This window comes from Podarcis gaigeae (genome assembly GCF_964106915.1).
Source record: "Podarcis gaigeae genome assembly, chromosome: 1".
Classification (NCBI taxonomy): Eukaryota; Metazoa; Chordata; class Lepidosauria; order Squamata; family Lacertidae; genus Podarcis; species Podarcis gaigeae.
Window position 1 is genome coordinate 86,996,297 of NC_139678.1, and position 21,984 is coordinate 87,018,280.

Sequence of the window (21,984 nt, forward strand, 5' to 3'; positions counted from 1 at the left end):
ACAGTACATCTCCATCTGGGAGCATCCAAACTCTCCCCCACTCTCAAAGGCAGAATATAATCTGGCATAAATGTATCCACTAAATAAAGCTGGACAGAAATGTTGTGGAAAAGAACTGCTGTTTTGCCTACAGCAGCAAGAAATACTGGATCATGCTAGATGAGACATTAGTCCAGATGATCTTTGTGAGCATTCTGACTTTAAAATATCTGAAATTCACAACCTACCTCTGCTGTGGAACAAGCGCTCCTGTCCAGGGCAGAATATTTGTGTTGTGCTACACAATCTCTTCCCCCAAATATCTGGTGCCACTCAATGTACCTACTTCATTATTTGAGCTCGGATTGCATGTGCCAATCTTTCCATCGCTTCTCCTGCTGCATAAATTCAGTCCTGGAACATGAGCCTGGTGTGCTATCAACACTGCTCTGTGTCTGGCTTGCAGGCTGATGGATTCCATGTGCGCAGTGGCTTTCATGCTGGGCCAACAATCAGAAGTGCCGCAGACACCGGAGAGCTTTGGTGAAGTGCAGATTACGGGGAGCTTTTATTTGAAGATTTCTGGGGCCATTACTAAGATAGGGAAACACAGAAAAACACAGCAGATGGCTAAGGGGCAGTCATGATCAAAGTGAGTGCGCTTCTCCTCAGTGGCCAGCAGTCAGTTCCTTCATCGAAGTGGTCAGAACAGAGATTTAGCAACCTGTGGTCTCCTCCTTAAGCACAAAAAGAGGCTCCATGATCCTTATTGGATGGAGACAGACTGGTAGAGGCCTCAGGGGAGCTTGCTTGCCGAGTGGTACCAGGGGTCATAGTACTTAGGTGAGCGTGCATTACATTAACAAACATTAGATTTAGACAACCTTTTTGCAAATTTAGCTTCCAAAGATCTTGAAGGCATAATTCCAGTAGTGATTTTACCTTGTATTATTTATTGTGGAATCACAAGCAGGGAATGGTACTTATCCCATAGGCTGGACCCATTATTGTAAGAATGCTAAATATTCAGTATTTTCTAATGAAGTTATCTTCAGTGCGCTACCAGTAATATCTGCAGAAGGAAATAGCAATAGGGTACAGAGTAATAACTTGGAGTAATCTATTTATTATACAGTGTACCTCGAGTTACAGATGCTTCAAGTTACAGATGCTTCAGGTCACAGACTCCGCTAACCCAGAAATATTACCTCGGGTTAAGAACTTTGCTTCAGGATGAGAACAGAAATCTTGTAGCGGCAGTGCGGTGGCAGCGGGAGGCCCCATTAGCTAAAGTGGTGCTTCAGGTTAAGAACCTTTTCAGGTTAAGAATGGACCTCTGGAACGAATTCAGTTCTTAACCCGAGGTACCATTGTATTTTTATAAACATTGCTGTCAAGACACCCAAAGCAGGTGTAAAATACTGCAAACAAATACTGCAAAATCTAAAACAACTGAGTTCTTTCAGACAAACTGATGTCCCGCAGGGAGCCATTAGCACAAGCTGCTTCTGCACTTCTGCCTTCCCTCAAGACACACAGGGTAGTATTCTACAAAAATTTACTCAGAGTAGACCCATTGAAAGTAATTGGGGGGGGGGCTAACAAAGCTATGCTCATTACTTCTACTGGGTCTACTTTGAGTAAAATTTAGTTGATTACCACTCATAGTTCTTAAACAGCCTCAATAGTTCTCTTGGGTCCATTGATGGTCTCTTTAAAAGCTCCCTGGTCTTGGTCTCTCCTCTCCTGCCTTCATTTGGGATTCATAGGTCTTAAATAGTAATTACCAAAGTCATAAATAATAAAGTCCATTACTGCTGGACTGACTTCTGTAAACTAGAGATGCTGAATAATTGGTATCCAGTTAGGGACAATATGGTATTGAAGGTGGGGAGTGTATGTAGATGTCACTTGTTAGATGTTAGGCAAAAAAAAAATAATCACAAACCAATGAACACATGTTTGTTTTGCATGCACTTTTGACTACAGTTATGTTGACTGGTATGTCATCTGTGCATTTTCAGTGAGTCTCCATTGTTGCCCCTTGTTCTTTGTTGCAGAGTGTTAAAATTCCCTTCTGAATGAGAGGGAATATCATTGGGGGAAGCCATACAGTGATGGACCTGTGCTGTTGAACTATGACTGTTCTCTGTTTTGTAGTGTAATAGTAGGCATTCCATGGAGGAAGAATCCCTTTGGGGAGCTTCACTGTAATATTTTAGTTTATTTTCTTGCCATGGAGTGAGCAGATAGATAGGTATTTGGGATTTATCCTTGTGCTTTTGGATTCTTGTCTAGCACCATCCTCTGTTCACATCTCATCAATTCATTTCGACAGTGTTGACTTTCCACCCTTGATGAACATCTGAGCAGAGTTTTATTTTCCACTTCCAAGGCATACGTGACATTTGTGTGCCAACCGCAAGTGCCATCAAGAGCTTGCCGAACCCTAAATGCGCAAAAAACACAAAACAAATGTGTTCTTAATCTACAGTCACTGAAGCAGAAAACATAGAAGTGGCAAACAAACAGGCAAAGGTACAATGAGTGCTTTAGAAAACAACAACAATCAAATCCTTTTAATTCTAATTATTCCTTGTGGAATCTTCAGGGCTGAAGTTCCTTGTTAATAGGAGATTTCAGTCTAAGGCTGGGGAAGCAAAGCCCTTAAATGGCACTTATTGCATGCATATACCACATTCCCTGTGGACAAATGACAAGCTTTCCTTGTGTCTGTGCACGTGGTTTGCACATGAGCTGCTAGTGTGTATGTGTGTGTATGTTTAAAAAATTATATTACAAAAAACTGTCCGGATGAATTGGGTTCCTACTCACCCCCTCTCCCTTTCAGGCCCAAGTCTCAATTTATATTTCAATGGAATTTACCTCTAGGATTGATTTGGTGGTATGGTTAACAGATATCCTTTGCATATAAAAAGGGATGCTCCTTATTTAAAAGTAGCATTATCCCTTATATAGGGGTTCTATAGAGCAGAACTTAGTAACACTGCAGAACTTAGTGAGTTCTCCATGGTGCACAACAAAAGAGATTGTCTCACTGTGCACTGTATTTTATTTCCCTAAACCAGGGATCAGCAACCTTTTCCAGCCGTGGGCTGGTCCACCGTCCCTCAGACCATGTGGTGGGCCGGACTATATTTTGAAAAAATAAATAAATGAACGAATTCCTACGCCCCACAAATAACCCAGAGATACATTTTAAATAAAAGGACACATTCTACTCATGTAAAAACACCAGGCAGGCCCCACAAATAACCCACAGGTGCATTTTAAATAAAAGGACACATTCTGCTCATGTAAAAACACGCTGATTCCCGGACCATCCACGGGCCGGATTGAGAAGGCGATTGGGCTGTATCTGGCCCCCGGGCCTTAGGTTGTCTACCCCTGCTCTAAACTGATCAGATTTGAGCCCTTCTTGTAAGAACACATGAATCTTGAACAGGCCAAGGTCCATCTAACCATTCCAGAAGCCCCTGGAAAATCACAAGCAGGGTATGATAATGACAGCCATGCACTGTTGTTTGTATTCATTCCAAGCCTATGAATACATTTTGCTGTCTGGGGCAAAGGAGGTGTAGCTCCACCTGCACCTTCAATTTCCCTCTTCAGAAGACTACCAGGCTGTCATTTGAATCTTGAACACTGATGATAGGGGTGCAGGGCTGGCTATATGGCACTGCCCCAATCCTCCAACACCTTACCACCACTACCCAGCACCTGCAGCATGAGGAGGCTGTCTCACTTTGCCTAATGATAGGACCAGTCTGGCTCAGCAATACACTGACTCTGAACATGAAGATTTTATTTTGCTTTCATGGCTAAACACAGTTCATAGATTTATCTTTCATGAATTCATTAAATCTTTTTTTTTAACCATTTAAGGTACATCTTGAGCTACTGAATTCCAAACATTAATTATGCATCGTGTGAAGAAGTATTTTGTTTTGTCTGTCCTGAACCTGTTGCTGATCAGACTTGCACCCCCGCATGGCTAGACCACAGTTTGATGGAACAAATCATTGTGTGGTTGAAGAAGGCAACCCTTTGGACTGATGAATGAGGTTGCTGCAGGTGTGCTACAGGAGCTCAAGAGGGTGCTTCTGAAATATTGGCCCTCTCTGTGCAATTGCCTGGAGATGCTGTGTAAACATAATATCTTCCTTGAGCCAAAATCTCTCCCTGCTTGTAACTCACAAGTGGGCCGAAGCAGAACATTCCTTGCGCTTTGTGGATCAGGGCCAGCCCTGAAGGCTAGGAGAAGGTCCTTTTATGGTAGCATTTCTCCATTAGAATATATATATATAAAGCCACAACCACTCAGCCCATAACAAAACAGAGGAGAGAACACAAACACAGTCCCTGGAATGTGTTCAGTGCTGGCTGGGGAACAGTAATGCTGAAGGGAGCCCTTGGGTGGGAAGACAGATCAAATAATTAGGAGTGCAAAAAACCCTCTTCTCCGCTGTTGGTAGGATGATAATGCAGGAATGTGCGTCTGACGGGCAGGGCGCGACATGCAAAAGGAGAGAGCAAACATTTTCTTATGAGCTTTGTTTGGTCACTTGGTGAATTGACTGAGGCATTTTTTTGCGGGGTGGGGGGTGGGGTGCAGCAAATAGTTTTGAAGCATCAGAACGAGAGGGGAACATTCTTTGTAATGTGTTTTCAGTGCTGTTGGCTAATTATTGTCTAACTGGCTACGAACAGCATCTCTAACGCGGCTGCACTGAGGCCAGGAAGCTCTGCTTATCCAGCGAAGTAGGAAATCTCTATTATAGTTTTGCTGTTCTGCTTCGTGCTTTGTTTCACTGGCTGCTTCCAGACCTCAGATTTCTCTTGTGGCCAAAGGGAACCGTATGGTATTCCAGAGGCATCATCCACTTATTCACGTTAGCTGCCCAGACATGCTTTTGCTGTGTCAATAATGCAGTGGTGGTTCACCACTGAGGACATGATCCACCCACAAATGGTCCCTTGCATAGTTGTGCAGAATACACTGGGCAGTTTTTGTGATCCCTCAATGCAGATTGCTGGTTCGGGACGTTTCTCCATGACTGGAGAGACATACAAGCTCCTGCCTTGAACAAGTAATGAAGGCACCAGGCAGTAGCATCCTGGTTGCAGCTTCTGGTCATGGGGTGGTCCTCTCTCTTGGTTAGCACAGGACAGGATGTAGGATTGATCTTGTGCCTGCTTGAGAGCAAAGAGAGATGAACAGGGAAAGTAATGAACAGGTGGACAACAATATCCATGAAGCAGGATGCACAATAGGACTCTGCAATGGTCTCCCTGGGTGTGGCTTATATCCTAGTGGTGGTGTGCTGTAGTTGTGGATTGACCTGAGTTGAGCTACCTTAGATGTCTCTGATGTTTTTTGGGCCCCTGGGCACACTTCAAACTGCAAAAACTGCAAAAACTGTAGTGGGCACCACATTCCCCACAACCAAGCACAGACCAACAACCTTTGTTTACCGCAGAATGCTTCTTTCAAGCTGAATTTCAGAGAGGGGACCCTACAGGCACCAAAGAAAGCATCTTTAAGTACATGTGCATCTATGAGTGCCATGTGGGTGACCCCTGAATCACAACATATCCTGTGGTCTGTCATGGGAATGTGTGCACAGCAGTCATTGACTTGGAAATAGCTATTTTTTCAGGATACACCTCCCCCCCCCCCCCCGCAATTGAAATTGATAGGAGAGAAACTCTTTATGCCAAGTTTTGTGTTGGTGTAAAGTTGTGCTGTCAATGGAGAGATGGCTATGAACTGAAAGCAGAGATTTAAGTAAAGTCACTTATTTCTTATTACCTAATCAGATATTTACACTTCTGCATCTGCCGTCTTGCATGCATCTTCCCTGTCTATAACAGGGCGATCATGCAGACTTCGTTTTCTGTGACAGTAACCTCTCTGCTCTGGGTTGTGCTTTCAATGCAGCCAAGCAGTAGATAACAAGGTGCAGCTGAAATGGTTAACTGCTTGTGTTCCTTGGCATCCTTCCTGGCTACTGCATTCCTATGGACCCAATTTCAAGAAACACAGCTTTGATTTTCCAGCTTTGCTCTGCTTTCAAGAAAATTGCACCGAGGATTCCGCTCAGGAAGGTCCTAGAGAGCACCCCCCACCATTTAGGAATCCTTTTGTTGGTTACTTTAAAAAGTGATTGCATTACAGGACAAAGAGTGAAACATCATCACATTGGTTGCCAGGGGCTCACATTGCTCAGCCAAAAATAGTTCTTAGCCACTAGTTTTTTCCTGCAAATTATAGGTTGGGTCAACAGTGCAATTCGCTGGAAATTCTGGAAGAGACTTCCTGCTGAGAAGACCTTACAGTGTGTCTTGGAAAGCTTAGGACATGGGACAGTTACTCTGGCAGAGAGAACAACCATGTATAGTGGGGGCAATGTGGGGAGAATAATTTTAATACTCAGAAACAGACTGGATCCAACTCAAATCCAGTCTAGCAGCTTACTGCCAAATCAGCCAAGTTAGTGTGCTGCCTGCTGAAATGCTCAAATAATATTTGCTTGCCGGACTGTACTGTGTATGTCAAGAGTGTTTGATTCTAATTGCCTCTTATCCAGAAAATGAACCTGCTTGTTTCTGTGAGGATGGAGGGCACAGCCTGGAAAATATTGACGAATGTGACAGGCTCCTGTGGGCTCTCGCAGTTCCAATCTGTTGATGCCCTCTGCTGTTTGGAAGTCAATATTGTCACTAGTCCCCTCTGTTTGCAAGGGTTCATAGAATCATAAAATTGTGGAGTTGGGAGGGACCACGAAGGCCATCTAGCCCAGGCCTCTGCAATGTAGGAATCTTTTGCCCAACATGCAGCTTGAACCCATGAACCTGGCTTACTGACTGAGCTATTCCTCTCTCCCCTACAAGAAAAGAATACAAGAAAGAGTTGGCACAAAGAACAACTCACAAAGGCCGAAAGGCCAAATGCAATCGCCTCTGGAAATGATTGGAACTGTAGCTTGGCTGGACTGGGTGTTTACTTGGCATCTGTGGAAAAACTCTTCCCCCATCCCCTTTTGTTCTTCTACAAATATTCCGTAACATGGGGGTTTAATTAAGTGGATATGAAGTTCTTCTGGCTGTGGCCAACTTTCTTGATTTTTATGATGGCTTTTACAAGCAGTTGTTTCTCCCTCCCCCTCAGAAAAAAGAGGCCCTGCATGGCACAGTGAATCAAAGGGTCTGGTTTGAATGTGAATCTTCTGCTCACCTAGTTTATGGCCATGGGAAAGTCACTGTTATTAGTCCACAGTGCAGGATTGTTGTGAGGGAGAAATGTGGTAAGAGGTGTGAAGCATTTTGTACACTAAAACACTGCTAATGAGAATAAGAACAATAATGAGGCTATGATAATGGTAATTTTAATGGTAATTATGGTAATAATGAAGATTCTGGAGTCCCATGTTGGGTCCCCCCCCCATCAAACTCAAAGTTAATGGTTATCCAGGAATAGGGTAGGGGCATGATCAATTGCTTCAAAACTGAGAAGGCAAATAAAGAAACCCCCATTTAAAAGTAAAGTATTTAAAATCTCATTATTCCCGAAGTAACTTGAAAGTTGTCAGGCTCATTCACTAGCTTTGAGGTGTTACATGGAACATCTGGATAACAAATACATTTTCTTTAAAAGCAGACCACCCTTATGCTCCACAATTTAGGCTACTTGGTGTTTGTGGTCAGTAAGAAAAGCTGCTACCCACATTTGCAGGACTGGTGGGATCCAGTGTGACTGTTCCATTATCTACCCATTCTTGATTTCCTGTTCTCTGTTATTTTAATGCTTGCCCATGGTTGTAAGAGAGACTGCCTCTTCAGAACGAAGGGTGTGCTTGGTTCCTCCTCCCTTTTTTCCAGAACAGTTCTGTGGACTGAACTCCACATGGAAGAGAGATGGCACATCTGCAGTAGCCTCTTCTTAAATGTTCATCCGGCAACATTTGTATTACTACATTGATCCATGATGTAAAACAGTTCTTAACTAATGCCCCACAGTGTATATGTACAGAAACCTAGTGAGGAAATCAGTTGTGTATTTTAATTCCAAATTTGGGATTTCAACCTGGATTTCTCTCCATTGAAGTTGCCTTTTGCAGAAGCAGGCTGAATCGATCCTATAAAGCAGAGATCAGGAATCTGTGGACCTCCAAATGTTACTAGACTACAGCTGCTGCCATGGTCCCTGGCTATTGACCATGCTGGATAGGGCTGATGGGAGCTGGGAGTCCAGCAGCAACTGAAGGTCCACAGATTTTGCCCCCCCACCCATCCTTGCCATAAAAGACTTCAGTTGTGAACTTGTGCAGCTGCAGTCTCAATGCTGACTCAAGATGTGGTCATTTGTAGGTGGCAGCAATGTGCAAATGTGGAAAATAGGCAGGCTGAATATTATTTAATTAATTCATTTTAGACACACACCCTTCTTTTCACCTCCAAGTCTTCATAAACTGACAGCACAGTAATTAAAAAAGCAGCACTACAAAATGCATGGCAATATATTGTGAAATTTAGCTTCAAACAGCATAAAATCATTCAAGAAATGGCTAGAGAGAACAAATGATTCTCTGTGGTCCATTTAAAAAGCAACCCAAGCGGAGGCTTGATGGAGGAGTGGCAGCCTGATCCCAGGGGATGGGATTACAGATATGGTGGAGCCAGCACCAAAAAGTATTAAATATTTCACCTGGTGCCTAAAGTTTATTTGTTCTCACAGGGTTGGTTTTTTTTTTTTTTGGAGGGGGGGTAGAAAAAGAGTTTGCACTTAGCTAGGAGGAAGAACTCAAGAAAGAGAGCATTCTGCTGTTCAGAGACACTGACTGTGCAGGTCTTAGCAAACTTAAGGGAAATTATCTTCAGATGACATTTGTCCCTGTCTCTCTGATTCTGGACCCTTTTTAACCAGGGTTTCTTTGTTGACTTGTGCAGGAGTACATTCATTCTTCAGCTGCAATTGGTTCATCCTTTGGCAAGCATCTCCCCCCCCCCAAAGCAAACCAAAAGCAAGTTTAAAAGGAGATTCAGAAGTACAGTACCCCTCCTTCATGTAATCCTGTGCCCTACCAGTCACATTTTGCTTCATAATGCAAAAACCATCCACCTGGCAGGTCTTGGTCATCCTTCTCATCTTCTCTCAGTGGCAGCTTGGAATAGTCCAGAGCGTGTGCATCCTTCCTAGGCTGCATCTTCAGTAAGAATTTTCACTCCTGGGCAGTTGTCCTGGATGCAGATTTATATGGATTCTTATGGTAGGGTCTTGACGTTTCTGTATATTTTGGACCTTGTCCCAAGCAGCTACTCAGAGATCTGGCTAAATCCTTGGTTAGTTAGTAGGAAGGGAGCAGTTTCCCAGCGCAGTTGGAGCCGCTGAGTATTGGTGGGACTACTCTTTGATGGTGGGACAGAGGTGGTTACATTGTACAGATAATGCTCATAATGCTGTCTTTTCCTTTCTCTTCTCTTTTCTCTTTACATTGCAAGTGCAAGGATTCTAACACTGCTCTCTTTTGTGTTCTGCCCTTTAGGCTGCCACGCCTTGCATGCCTGCTGGCAATCATGAGCTGGTAAGTGACCTGTTTCTCCTCCTCCTTTGGCTGTTGCTTTCTGCCCTCTCTGCTGCTGCCTCAGGCACCAAAGGCATTTATTTGGGATGGGCAATTGGAGGGTCTGCAAATTTACAATGAGGTGATGTGCTTCAGCTCTGTAAAATGTGCCCCAAGTAAGGTGAAGTGAGGTGAAGTTCAAAATACATAAGAGGGACAGCTCTACCACTCCCCCTCTGTCACACATGCACATGGTTAATATATTTTATGTTATTTGTTTTAAATTGATTTTCTGGATGTTTTAAAAATGTATGACAAACAGATAAAGGGGTGGGAATAGACAGCGCAAGCAAGCATATTGCATTGTTCCCATATTAGTGCCATAAAGACTGTCAAATCATCCTTGTAATCATGAAACATCCTCTAGTCTCTGTTTACTGTACATTCTTTGTTGCGACCATCAGGGTAAATACTGTCTCCTTATCCTTTAAACACCCAAATGCAGAATCTCTTTTAGATAGGCTAACAAGAAAATCTTTTGATCCATTTCTGTACACTATGAAAGCCTTTATTTGTAAATGGGATTTTGCAGGGGGGTGTCCGGGGTGTGTGTGCTCAGCATATGTATCTCACTCTCCAGGGACTCTCAGAGCAGCTAACAAAATTTTTAAAGTACAATAAAAAAACTGCAATAAAACATAAAACAGAAGAGGGACAAAAAAGAAAAAAAACCCCTCAAAATTTAAAACAGAGATAGTGGGTGCTCTCAGATTTCTAAACAATGGTTGAGGATGCCCAGAAGGAGGCTTAGAGCAGCATGTGCTCCCCTCTCTCCACTCCTGTCTTAGGGCACTAGATTCTGCACTTCAGTCCTGCTCTGTTTAAAAGGGAACACCCTGATGGAACCAAAATGGGGAACTGCCATTTAATGTTGGTTTACTAACCACCAGGAACTTAAATCAGGATCAAGCCATGGTTTACAATTCTGGTAAGTCAAAGTTCCCTGTTTTGTACATGATTGGGAACAGTGGTTTAAGCTGGCCAGGATTGCAGTGCCAAACCCAGCGTGTTAAAGGGGATAAAGGTGAACGGGGGAGTGTGTGGGCCCTAATCTCTTTCCTGACTCATGGTATAGGAAGGCGAGATAGTTACATCCAAAACGGTTGCTTGTTGTTCAGGTTAAAACATAAATCTAAAACAGAAAATCTGAAACGTCTTCAATGGGTGATAAAAAGACATCGGGGTCAGGTGATCATCTCTAGGAAAGGCATCCCAAATAGTGGTATCACTACTGAGAAGGCCCTATCACAGGTCTCCCTACATTTCAGAATTGCAAGCTTTCACTATTAACTTCTTGGATAGACAACATAGTGGTAAGGTAAAGGTAAAGGGACCCCTGACCATTAGGTCCAGTCGTGGCCGACTCTGGGGTTGCGGCGCTCATCTCGCTTTACTGGCTGAGGGAGCTGGCGTACAGCTTCCAGGTCATGTGGCCAGCACAACTAAGCCACTTCTGGTGAACCAGAGCAGCGCATGGAAACACCGTTTACCTTCCCATCGGAGTGGTACCTATTTATCTACTTGCACTTTGATGTGCTTTCGAACTGCTAGGTTGGCAGGAGCAGGGACCGAGCAACGGGAGCTCACCCCGTCGTGGGGATTCAAACTGCCGACCTTCTGATTGGCAAGCCCTAGGTTTAGACCACAGCACCACCCACATGGTAGACTGTACCAAATGCTCAACTCTGCACCCATACACACACACACTTTGGTAGGACCATTTGTCCCCACATAAATAGCTTGTTGGTGTCTTTCAGAGGGGTGGTCTTGCTGAATTCCAATGCTTTTCAGGAGGTGGCTTAATACCACTGACCAGGTGGTTCCCACCCCACCTATAGAAATATTTTGCTGCCTTTTGAAACAGTGGAGCAGCCTGGCAGCATTCCTCCTTAATGGTCCATTGCCATGTCATGGGAATAAACCTTACAGAGAGACATTATTGGGTATGGATAGGACTCAAGGCACAGGCCCATGGCACACTAATTTGCACATGCTACTTGATATAGATGCATCTGAACCAATAAAGATTGCTGATGCTGAGGGTCTCATCAAAACTGAACTCAGCAGTGCATCCAGTTACCCTGTAAGCATTTTGTTTGTTTGTTAAACAGACCACAAGGGAAAGGGTCAAAAGACCCAGGGCATGGTGTAAAAGCCCCAAGTCTCAGATTCCCCAGGGCACCAGCTAACAATGTCCCTGGCCTTGTGTGTGCATCAGAGCTCCAGAAGCAAACAAAAGAATTGCTGTATTGAAAAGCTGCCCTCAACATCATTTATATGATACATTCCAGCATTGGCCTGATTTATCATCACTTCAACATGATTCTCCTTTCATTTTGGGGGAGTTTGTGTTGTTTTTCATGTGGAAAAGTGTCCAGCCTGCAAGGGCAGATTCTTCTGGCAGAATCCATCCCTCCCATGTCTGGAAGGGTGGGGTTGGCTTAGTGAAAGCTCCAAATTGGTTTGCAACTCTTGCATATTGAAACCACCCACATGCTGCTCCAATCACATTGTGGGCCCCAGCATGGCTCTGCCAAATCTGAATAAATCAGAGTTTAGCTTTGGAAACCGTGTCCTTGGCTCACCCAGGGAGGTGGGTGGTGGGAGGGAGGAGGAGGCTTGCTTGGGGGCTGCCCCTTAGCAGCTGTGCAATAAGTCTACTTGCAAACAGGACCTCTCTTCCATATTTTTAAAAGAAATCTGAAGGCAAAAAAGAATCTTCCTACTCTTCTTACTTGGGATTGCAGAGGCTAACATTTTCCATTCCAGGAATGCAATTCTTTTTTTGGTGCTCACATTTAAAACAGAAGCACAGCCTTTAGTGGCAGGGACTGTTTCGCCAAATGGGGAAACTGGAAATCACAGTGGTGGCAGGCTACGAATTTGGTAGCTGCAGGGGTGGTATGCACTTGGCTCAGGAAGAATAAATCCGGCAGTGCTTCCAGATTCGGCATAGACAATTAAAGTGGATTTGGCGTTCTTGTGCAACAAACCTGCTTACAAAAACAAAAAATCAGGCTTCTTTGAAGTAAGGAAAATAATGAGGAATTGAGGGATGATTGGTGTGACAACTTCAGTTTAGCGCTAAAGTAGGAGTGCTTGTCGGAATTAAGGTACTATTTCTTGCATCAGGAGCCCATATTCTTTAACTGAAGAAAGTCATGCAGAATGCACAGTCTGTACATAGACTGAGGACCTGGGAAAATGTAGGTTAGATGCAGATACACTTATGCAACCTTTTCAGAGCCCCAGTGTAGAGGCTTCATAATTGCCCTTAGCTATACCTCTTAACTTGCATGGCTGCCGTCTTGTGCCATGTAAGTATTTTATCCTTTGGGTGACGTCAGTCATCTGGTTCCATTGCAAACTCACAGTATCTCACCAAATGCAAGCTGAAAGATTTGTCCACATCTCCAATAGGCGCACAGAGTTGTCGCTTCTCCTGTGCCCTTTCCCATTCTTGGAATGGTCCTCCTGCTGCCAGACATGGCTGACGGTATGCAGTCTCTGTGTCTCAGAGCGCTTGGCATTGCCTTCCCAGCACAACACAAATCGCTCCAGCAGATGGTTCTTGGGCTTTGTCGTCATTGCCCAAATCTTTATTTTTGTCTCTTCCTTTCCCCTGGAAATCTCTTAATGGTAAGTCAGAAGCTGTTAAGGAGACAGGCAGCAGGGCACTCTGGATCAAAGCTTTGCAAAGCCCTAAGTTGCCATGAAAGAGGAGCAAGGAATTCCGAAAGAAGCTCTCTGTGCAAAAACAGTCAGCATGTTCCATCTGTGCTGACATAAACAAGTATCATGGGAAGGAGGCCCTGCCCTCCTTTTCATAGATGTTTCTTGTTCTCTACAAAAGCTGTGACAAGATTGGGGGTGGCAGTAACAAGGAGCAGTGTAGAACTTGAAGAAAAACCTATTGTCTTCCCCCTGCCCCAGTTTCCAAATGCCCCATAACCGCTGCCCCACTTGGCCTCCTTTTCTTGTGGAACATCTGCCGCTTCTTTGCCAATGTCATGTGAGTCACACACACAACCTGGTGCTCCCACACAATGAACATTACTATTACAGCTTCCTGAGCACCGGGGATCCTAGGAAATGTACTTTTCCCAACAGCACCAACTATATTTCCCAGAATCCCTTTCACCTGAGATGCTTTCTTGTTGTCTGTCACCGGAGCAGCTGCAGCAGCAAAGTGGGAATGGGAGCAAGCAAGGGAGGAGTTCTGCTTTAGCTCACATGAAAAGAGCCCAGTCTGTAATACTCATTTTGTATTTAAGGCAAGCATTGTATGTCTGCAGGGTTTGTATTTTGAGCCAAGGATGGGTGGATTTCAGCAATGTTATCAGTTACCAGTTGCTGGAAACCACAGGGCAGGAGCTTGTGCTCAGTTCTTACTTGTGGATTTCCCATAAGCATCTGGTTGGCCACTGTGAGAACAGGATCATAGCTGTCAACTTTTCCATTTTCATGCGAGGAATCCTATTCGGAATAAGGGAATTTCCCTTTAAAAAAAGGAAATGTTGACAGCTATGAACAGGGTGCTGGACTCGATGGGCCATTGGCCTGATCCAGCAGGCCTCTTTTTATGTTCTTAACATCCATAATTCTAACGGTGTGTTAGTATACAGAATTGCTGAAACAGGGGCTCCTGTATGTATGTAGGCCCAAGAGGGGTGTACTATAAAAACAGCCATCTTCACCAGCGGTATAATCCCATCAAATTCCACAAATTCTCTTGTCATGGTTCCCATGGTGAGTATTCCTCCTTCCCCCACCTCTGTCAAGCATAAAGCTCAATGTGACAGGGACAAGCTCCCAGTCCCCCACCAGTCTCTTAGCTGGGATGGAGAGTGGGCTTCTTAGGCGCTCAGAGGACCTTTGAAGCTGAGCACAACAGGGACAAGCCCTCAGCCCCAGCTCTGACTAGGCAAGAGGACTGGGCTCATCATTTTTGGCCATGGACATGTATAGAACACCTCTTGTAAGTTCCCTGTAACTGGGATAAGCCTCCATCACCCTCTCCAGCTTGGAGCTGGAAAAAGAGAGAGTGGGGGCTTATTCCTACACCTGCCCCTTCGGAGACCCTGCCCCTTTGGAGAGGAGCACAACATTTCATTGACTGCCACGGGTGGGCAAAACTTGTGGATTCCTGTCTCCAGCAGTAGCTGCCCACATTCCTCTGGAAAGTCACAAGCTGTGCCTAATGATAAACGGCTCTTGTCTTAGCTCCAGCAGTTGAACAGAGCATCTGTGTTCAGAGGCAGTATATCTTTGATTATCAGATGCTAGGGATAAAGCACAACACAGCTGTCTCATGATCCCTTGCTGGAATTACAAATGGCAGGGTTAGACCAAACTCTGCTCCCGATTCCCGTTATTGTTCCAATTTGGTAACTCTTGATACGCACGCCTCTGTTCTTTGGCTGGCATACCAAGGTCTGGAGTCCTTCAAATGCCCTGTGATCCTTTGCCAAAAGCAACTTGCTTGGGTAACTGGCTTGCTGGCATACAGAGCCCTATCTTCTTGGGCTATTCAGCGTTGCACCCCGTCTGCACTGGCAGCAAGCCAAGGCAGCAGTTAGAGGTGGCCTCATGCAGGTACCTCACAGAGCCCTGCCAAGCCATAGACATGCTTCTCCTCAAATCTAGGCCCCCCCCCGTCAAAACAGAGCATTTTGACTATCTGCTTCTGTGCTCCTTTGCTGCCAGCTGCTTTGCAAGTTTCTTTTCACAAGTGGCCTGCTGCTTATTATCTCCGTACACAGATTAATCTCTGTGCACACACTGGCATATTTGGATGGTAAACACAGCATACATAGGTCCCCGAGAGAGCTTCCTAGGCTGGCCAGGGAAGTTTATCTGTGGAAGGCACATGCTCTGGTCTCCTTGGGACCGTTATTGTGGGTTTGTCAAGGAAGCTGTGCGGTGTGCTAGGAGCCAGCCTTCTCCTGAAGGGCTGCCTAAGAGACCTGTACATTTGCCAGGAACCCAAGGACTCTCCACAATGGCACCATTGTCTAGATTTAGAATGTGGCATGCTCCGAGTTCCTTGGCTGGTAGGCACGAGGAGTTGCCAGTGGGGAAGATTTATAACTCCTTCTTGCCAGCGAAGACTTCCCAAGCTAGGTGAAGGAAATGTCTTGCCTTAAAACAACAGCCATGCAGAATCCACGTTGCTCAGAATCCCCGTTGCCTTTAGCAAATGATCTTCCTCTTCTGAGATGGATGTTCCCTTCCCTTCCAGCCTGCCATGCGGCTGTGCGTCTTGTCTGTTTCTCATTTGTACAGAAGTGCCTTGGTTATACAGAGATGGGAGATGGCAATGTTGGGTCAAATTGTGCAGCATGTAGGCATGGGATGTTCCTCTTCTCTGAATTAGGTCTGCTCCTTGTAAGAGAAAGACTTCAATTATACAGAGGACAGTCATGAATCATATGGCCAGTCTGATTCATTCTTGCAGATGTAAGCTAAAATACTCTTCAGAAATGTGAACAATGCACACAGATCAGGAGATTTTGCCAAAGAAGATACATGTTCAGCTAAGGAGGAAACCCTGAACTCCTTCAAAACAACTTTTCAATCAAAAAGCTATGAGCGATATCTTTAAAAATATGTGTAATTAGTACATGGCGTATGATACTTTGAGATACCGAGTGCTGCCTTGAACTGCTGCCATGACTAATATGCTAGAGGTCTTATTTTTAATATTTACAGCAAAGCATCTTAACTAGTACTCTGGAAGAACAACACATAAACCACAGAAAACAGGGGTCTCTTGTATGCATCCAAACCGCCTTAGGCATGGATGGTGTTTCATGACAGCTGGCTTGCAGAGACACATCTACCTCCAGTGGCAGTGAGCTTTGCTGCTTCTGTTTACATAAATTCAGAAGGAGATGGGGTGAGGGGAGAGGGGGAAGCACCAGCTTTTACAGCTGATTCAGGAGATGAACTGGACTCCCTTGCCTTTCTGCGTGATCAAAGCTCAGGTTGCTAATTGAATTATGTCTGGAACATTTAACATCATTCTGTGCAAGGAACCAAGGCAAATGTGTTTTTCCTACAGAGGCTTTTTTTTTTTTTTTGGAAAGAGCAGAAGGATAAATTTATTAATTTGCCCATTTATTCAATTTGTATGCTGACTTTGGCACAATAAGGTCCTCAAGATGGTTCACAATCAAATCCATTTAGATTATTAACATTAAAACAAAACTAAAAAGTGCATTAAAAAGCCAGCTGTTATTGCCAACTTTTATAGTAAAAAAGATGTCAAATTACAAAGAGAATCAAATAAAATTTCAAGGAATAAAATTAAAATAAAATGGTTCACTTAGCCATCTCTAAATGATCTTAAAACTAGATGGTCCTAAATCCTCTTCTAAGAGTCTGAAGGGAACCCACCCAGATGATTTGCCTAGAGGTGGAATTATGCAGAATGAGCTCCATAATTGAAAAAGCCCTCATGGTAATCACTCAGCCCTCAAGAACAGAGCTTACTACTTGTAAGTAACCTAGAAAAATTGGCAGGTTGTAGGGGAAAAACTCAAGACTGTTTGGCCAAACACTGTGATTCAGCGAACTGGCATCAGCTATTACTCCCAGATTTTTCTTTTGGCAACCCTCTTCCGCAATGCCTATTGCAATGCCTTCATTTGCAATATGAAACATGAATATTTGCAAATAAAAATGTGGATTTTCCCTGTGACTTTTAAAAGGGCTATGACCCTTCTAGGTGATACATATGAAGGTGCAGAAAAATGTGAGGTTGAGGCTATAGAAATAGATAGGGTGCGAGATGTTGGAGGGTAGGGAGGGGGGAAACATGAAATAAGCGGGCAGAGGTCTACACACATATAAAAAACATTTGGGATATGCTTTTTTCCAAAAGCGTTTTTAACAATACATTGAATTTTCCATAAGGCTCACTATCGCTGTCTAGTGTCACATTGTATATTGCACTTAAAACGTTTTATTTGCAGCTGTATAGGAGCAAGGTTTAACACAGAAGTGAGACATGGTTGTGTTGAGAGAGAAGAAAGAGTACTGTGGTGCATTGAAGGAGGAAAGGGAGCTGACTGAGAATAGTCTATAAAGGGCCAGCTCCACTGTTAGGCAGAGTGAGGCAACCACCTCAGGCAGCAGATACCGGGAGTAAGGTATTGGTGGGCAGAGATGTGCATGTCATGCAGATTTCCCTAGTGCCCCCTAAGTGAGCCAGCGGCCCCTAGGTGCACCGTCCCTTTGCCAGTGTTGAATGTAAGATTCAACTGTTAGTCCAGTTATTTTCTGTAGGTGGAATTGTGGTGTGTGTTTGCCACCTTGCCTTTTGCCTCAGGCAGCAAAATGTCTTGAGCCAGGCCCTGGGCTACAAGAAAACGCAGAATCAGAACGGTGACAAAATGCTTATTTACGATTAGCATAGCGATGTAGATCTCTCTGGTTAATAACAATTTAAAAATGGTTTTCCAAGTGAATTGTTGCGCACTAAACATTAACTTCCTCTCTTCCCATTAAAATTCAACTTTGTCTCAAACTGAGAAGTCTGGCCCACCTTCCAGGGACCTCTTGAATCTTTTCCCTCAGTTTTGAGAAGGAAGTAGAATTTTTGAACATTGCCTGGGAATGTGCAGCTTAGTACTATAAATAAGTGGGGGAACTTTGAACTTATGCTAAGCCTTCATGCTTTCTCTATCTCTCTCCCCTATACAGCCATCCACTGAGGAAAGTCCTGCGAAGCACTTAGAAACCCCGGTAAGTGATATGATTTTCCTCTGCTGCAGCCAAGAACATTTAGGAGGGGGAATGTCCCTTGGGAATCCCATTGCCTTGTGTGCAGTGGTTCTGCTCCCTGTCATGTGTCTTCCCATTTACTTCTCTGCAGCTTCTTAATCCTCCTGTCCTTGATCTCCCTGCAAATCTCAGGTTCCCACAACCTTTCCTATTCGGGCTTCCTTGTAGCCTACTATGTCTCTTAGCTATTTAGCAACTTCATCTGAGAGGCTTGCTCAGGTTTGTAAACATAATTCAAGCAGTCTTATAGTCAAGTATCACGTTCATAAGAACAATTACTAAACAGTTACATGTGGCACAATTTACGAAATGGATTCAGAAAATGAACTGTGGCATAGTGAGTCATGTTCAAAAACCGCTCTAGCATCCCCTGTGCTTAATTCTACATTAAAGTAACATGGCCTTGTTTAAAACCAATATAAGCTACATTTCCAAAGGGCAGGCATGTTTTGAACTCAGCATGTTGAGTTTTGATATTTATATGTTGCAAATGAATAATGAGACCAATTCAGTATGCTCAAATGCAGCATAAGGTGCACAGCTTCCTAAACTGCAGTGATTGATGGATGATGCTGTGATGGATCGTGATTCGTCAAGAGGCATGCTGACTCTGTTTGCATATGATGCTAAGCCAAACTAGGACTTGGAGTGAACGTGTGAGCATTTGGGCTTCTGAAGAGGCAGTCATTGTTGTTTTGCTCTTCCTGCAGTCCTCCTCCTGCTGCATTGCTGTGAGCTAAGCCGTGGTTTGTCTCAGGATGCCATCTTAACCTGGATTAATGGTTTGCCTCACTCCAGACAAAGTATGAGCTGTAAACCAAGAACAGGCCTTGGCTATGACTTGTGATTTGTCCAGAGCAAGACAAATCGCAAGTCTGAGTTCAGTCGACATGTTAAGCCAAACCATGGCTTAGCTAACACCAGTGCAGCTGCAGAAGGAGGACCAGAGGAGAAGCAAAGCAGTTGCACTCACCTCTCCAGGACCCCCCACACTTATGCATTCTTAAGCCATGGCTTGACTTGGTGTTATGCGTAAGCTGGGAGGAGCTTGAGTTTCTCTTGTCAGCTGCTTGCGCCTCCATAGTAAGCCCCACCTCACACCTGGAAAACCATTGATTGCTGGCTAGCAGGTATGTTCAGGGATTGAGAACAGTCGCGAGCCGACATCTAAAGGGTGCAGAAACATCTGCTGAAAGAGAGATACTGAAAAGATGATGGCAACATATCCTGTACAATAATAATAATAACAAATAAAGAAAGACAAAATAAAACTTCTGGGGGAAATAAACAACTTTGAGAAATGTCAGAAAACAGCTTTTCTTTTTATCTCACACAGCGCTGTTTTTTAAAAGGCAGTTGAGGAATGCCAAATAAAAACTTCCTTGCAAATCCCCAAAATAAAAGTCATGTTCTGAAGCATTGAGGATAAATGAGTTCTGTTTGTAGTTTTTAAGAAGGCGGGGACTTGTTCTGTGTGCAGTTGTGCAGTTGTGCAGTTGTGCAGTTGTGCAGTTGTGCAGTTGTGCAGTTGTGCAGTTGTGAGATGTCTGATCCCATGGAGCTTCTGCCTGTGTGCTCCATTAGGGTATGAAACAGAGGAAGGGGTACACCAGTTCACAAAAAAGTATAGTAGAAATCCACAAAATATTTTTTTTTCTATTGACAATGCAGTAATATTATCCTAATGCATTGGAACCACAAGAGCTGTTGATCAGGGAACAAATTTAATGTACTCAGTGGTAAGCCATAATGCAAGGCACTTGCCAACAGACTAGAAGTCACAAAGGCAGACTTGTCAGCTATTACCACTGTGGTGTCCATTAAATTTGTTGCTCTGACGAAGAGAAACTCAGTTTGAAACTCATTAGGGTAATTTTATTGCATTGCTATCAGAATAATTTGCTTTTTTGTGTGTGTCCCTTTTCCCTGTGCTTTGTGTGTGCTTGTGTCCTTTTCCATTTGTTCTGTTTGGAATTCCAATGTGCCAGTAGTCTTCTGTCTACATACAGTACAGTTGAAACAGATCAACCCTAAAGGACCCAGTATCAAAAAGTGAGGGGAAACTGGTATTTTTTGAAGTTAGCCAGTTTGCTAAACCCCTGTAAATAACTGTCCTCATGGGTGGTCTACTTGTTTATGAGCTGCAGTGTCTGAAGTAGGGAGTCACAAAAGGTTGCACAGACTACTTCTGTGATTAGTTAAATTGCAAGAAACCCTTCTCCTAATCACCAGATTTAGACATTGCAATCTGTGATCCTCTACTTCAGATGTTTTGAAACATGAAAAGAGAAATGGATAATCTTTAGAAATATGACATCTGCTCTGATAGGATGGAAGTTTAATGAGATTCAAGGAATTTCTGGAAACAAAACTGTTATTATTTTAGGATGTATGCAAAACCTCTTGCCCCAAGCTGAATGGCTTTTGTACAAACACAGAGGTATGAAGAGACTCTTCCTGGGTCTTCCCTGTTTGTTTTCCAAAGAGGATTTTCTTCCCCTCCCTTTTTGGCTCAGACACCCACCTAAAGCATCTAGCAAAAGATGCCGGGAATACTAGGCTAGATGGAATGTGTGTTCAAGTCAATCTTGCATTAGCTTTGTCCTTCCTTATGAGGGGGTGGCATTGGATGCCCCTCCAGATAGATCCAGCCAATCCCTTGTGGTTGCCTTGGCACCTCAGGACCTTCATTCCACATTGCCTGGGGAAAGTGGAGGTCACCTGGCATCATGAGATGGGTTGCTCCCTCCTTGGCCATCCAGTCAAAATTCTTAATAATTAGGAAAGCTGAAATCAAATCATGTGGATTTGAACTGAACAAGGCTTCTGTGTACTTAGGAAAACAAGATTCTTCTGGCACTGTCCCTTTTTTCCATTACATGCATAGCCTTTAAACACTGATGGAGGCCCCTCCCTGTAGCTGAGCACCTATTCGTTACCATGACACTCTTTGCTTATCAGTGGTCTCTTGGAAGAGACTATGATGTCTTTGAGGATTCTCAAACTGTCGTAATTTTACATGCAGTACTTAATTTTGTTCCTTTTGGTGGGCCATCAGTGGATGTATATGGGGGATGTATTTATTTATTTTAGGGACGTGGGTGGCGCTGTGGTCTAAACCACAGAGCCTAGAGCTTGCCAATCAGAAGGTCGCCGGTTTGAATCCCTGCCATGGGGTGAGCTCCCGTTGCTCGCTCCCTGCTCCTGCCAGTTCAAAAGCATGTCAGAGTGCAAGCAGATAAATAGGTACCACTCCGGTAAATGGCATTTCCGTGCACTGCTCTGGTTCACCAGAAGCAGCTTAGGCATTCTGGTTACATGACCCGGAAGCTGTCTGTGGACAAACGCCGGCTCCCTTGGCCAGTAAAGCAAGATGAGCGCCGCAACCCCAGAGTCGTTCGCAACTGGACTTAACAGTCAGGGGTCAATTACCTTTAGCTTTACCTTTATTTATTTTTTTACCAACCAAAAAACAACAACAACAACTTCTTCTTCTTCTTCTTCTTCTTCTTCTTCTTCTTCTTCTTCTTCTTCTTCTTCTTCTTCTTCTTCTTCTTCTTCCACAATGTTATAC

At 44.0% G+C, this 21,984-nt stretch overlaps 1 protein-coding gene across 44 annotated transcripts in view; it reads left to right on the forward strand.

Moving 5' to 3' along the window:
- Positions 1-21,984, forward strand: part of TNS1 (tensin 1) — a 330,451-nt gene that overhangs the window by 183,528 nt on the left and 124,939 nt on the right. For 40 of the 44 annotated variants that reach the window (XM_083727739.1, XM_083727772.1, XM_083727782.1 and 37 more), the window contains 2 exons: positions 9,546-9,584; positions 18,330-18,371. In XM_083727739.1, the coding sequence (XP_083583865.1) occupies positions 9,546-9,584; positions 18,330-18,371 (81 nt within the window). The remainder of the gene's footprint in view (positions 1-9,545; positions 9,585-18,329; positions 18,372-21,984) is intronic. The other 4 variants (XM_083727754.1, XM_083727757.1, XM_083727775.1 and 1 more) reach the window with 1 other exon arrangement.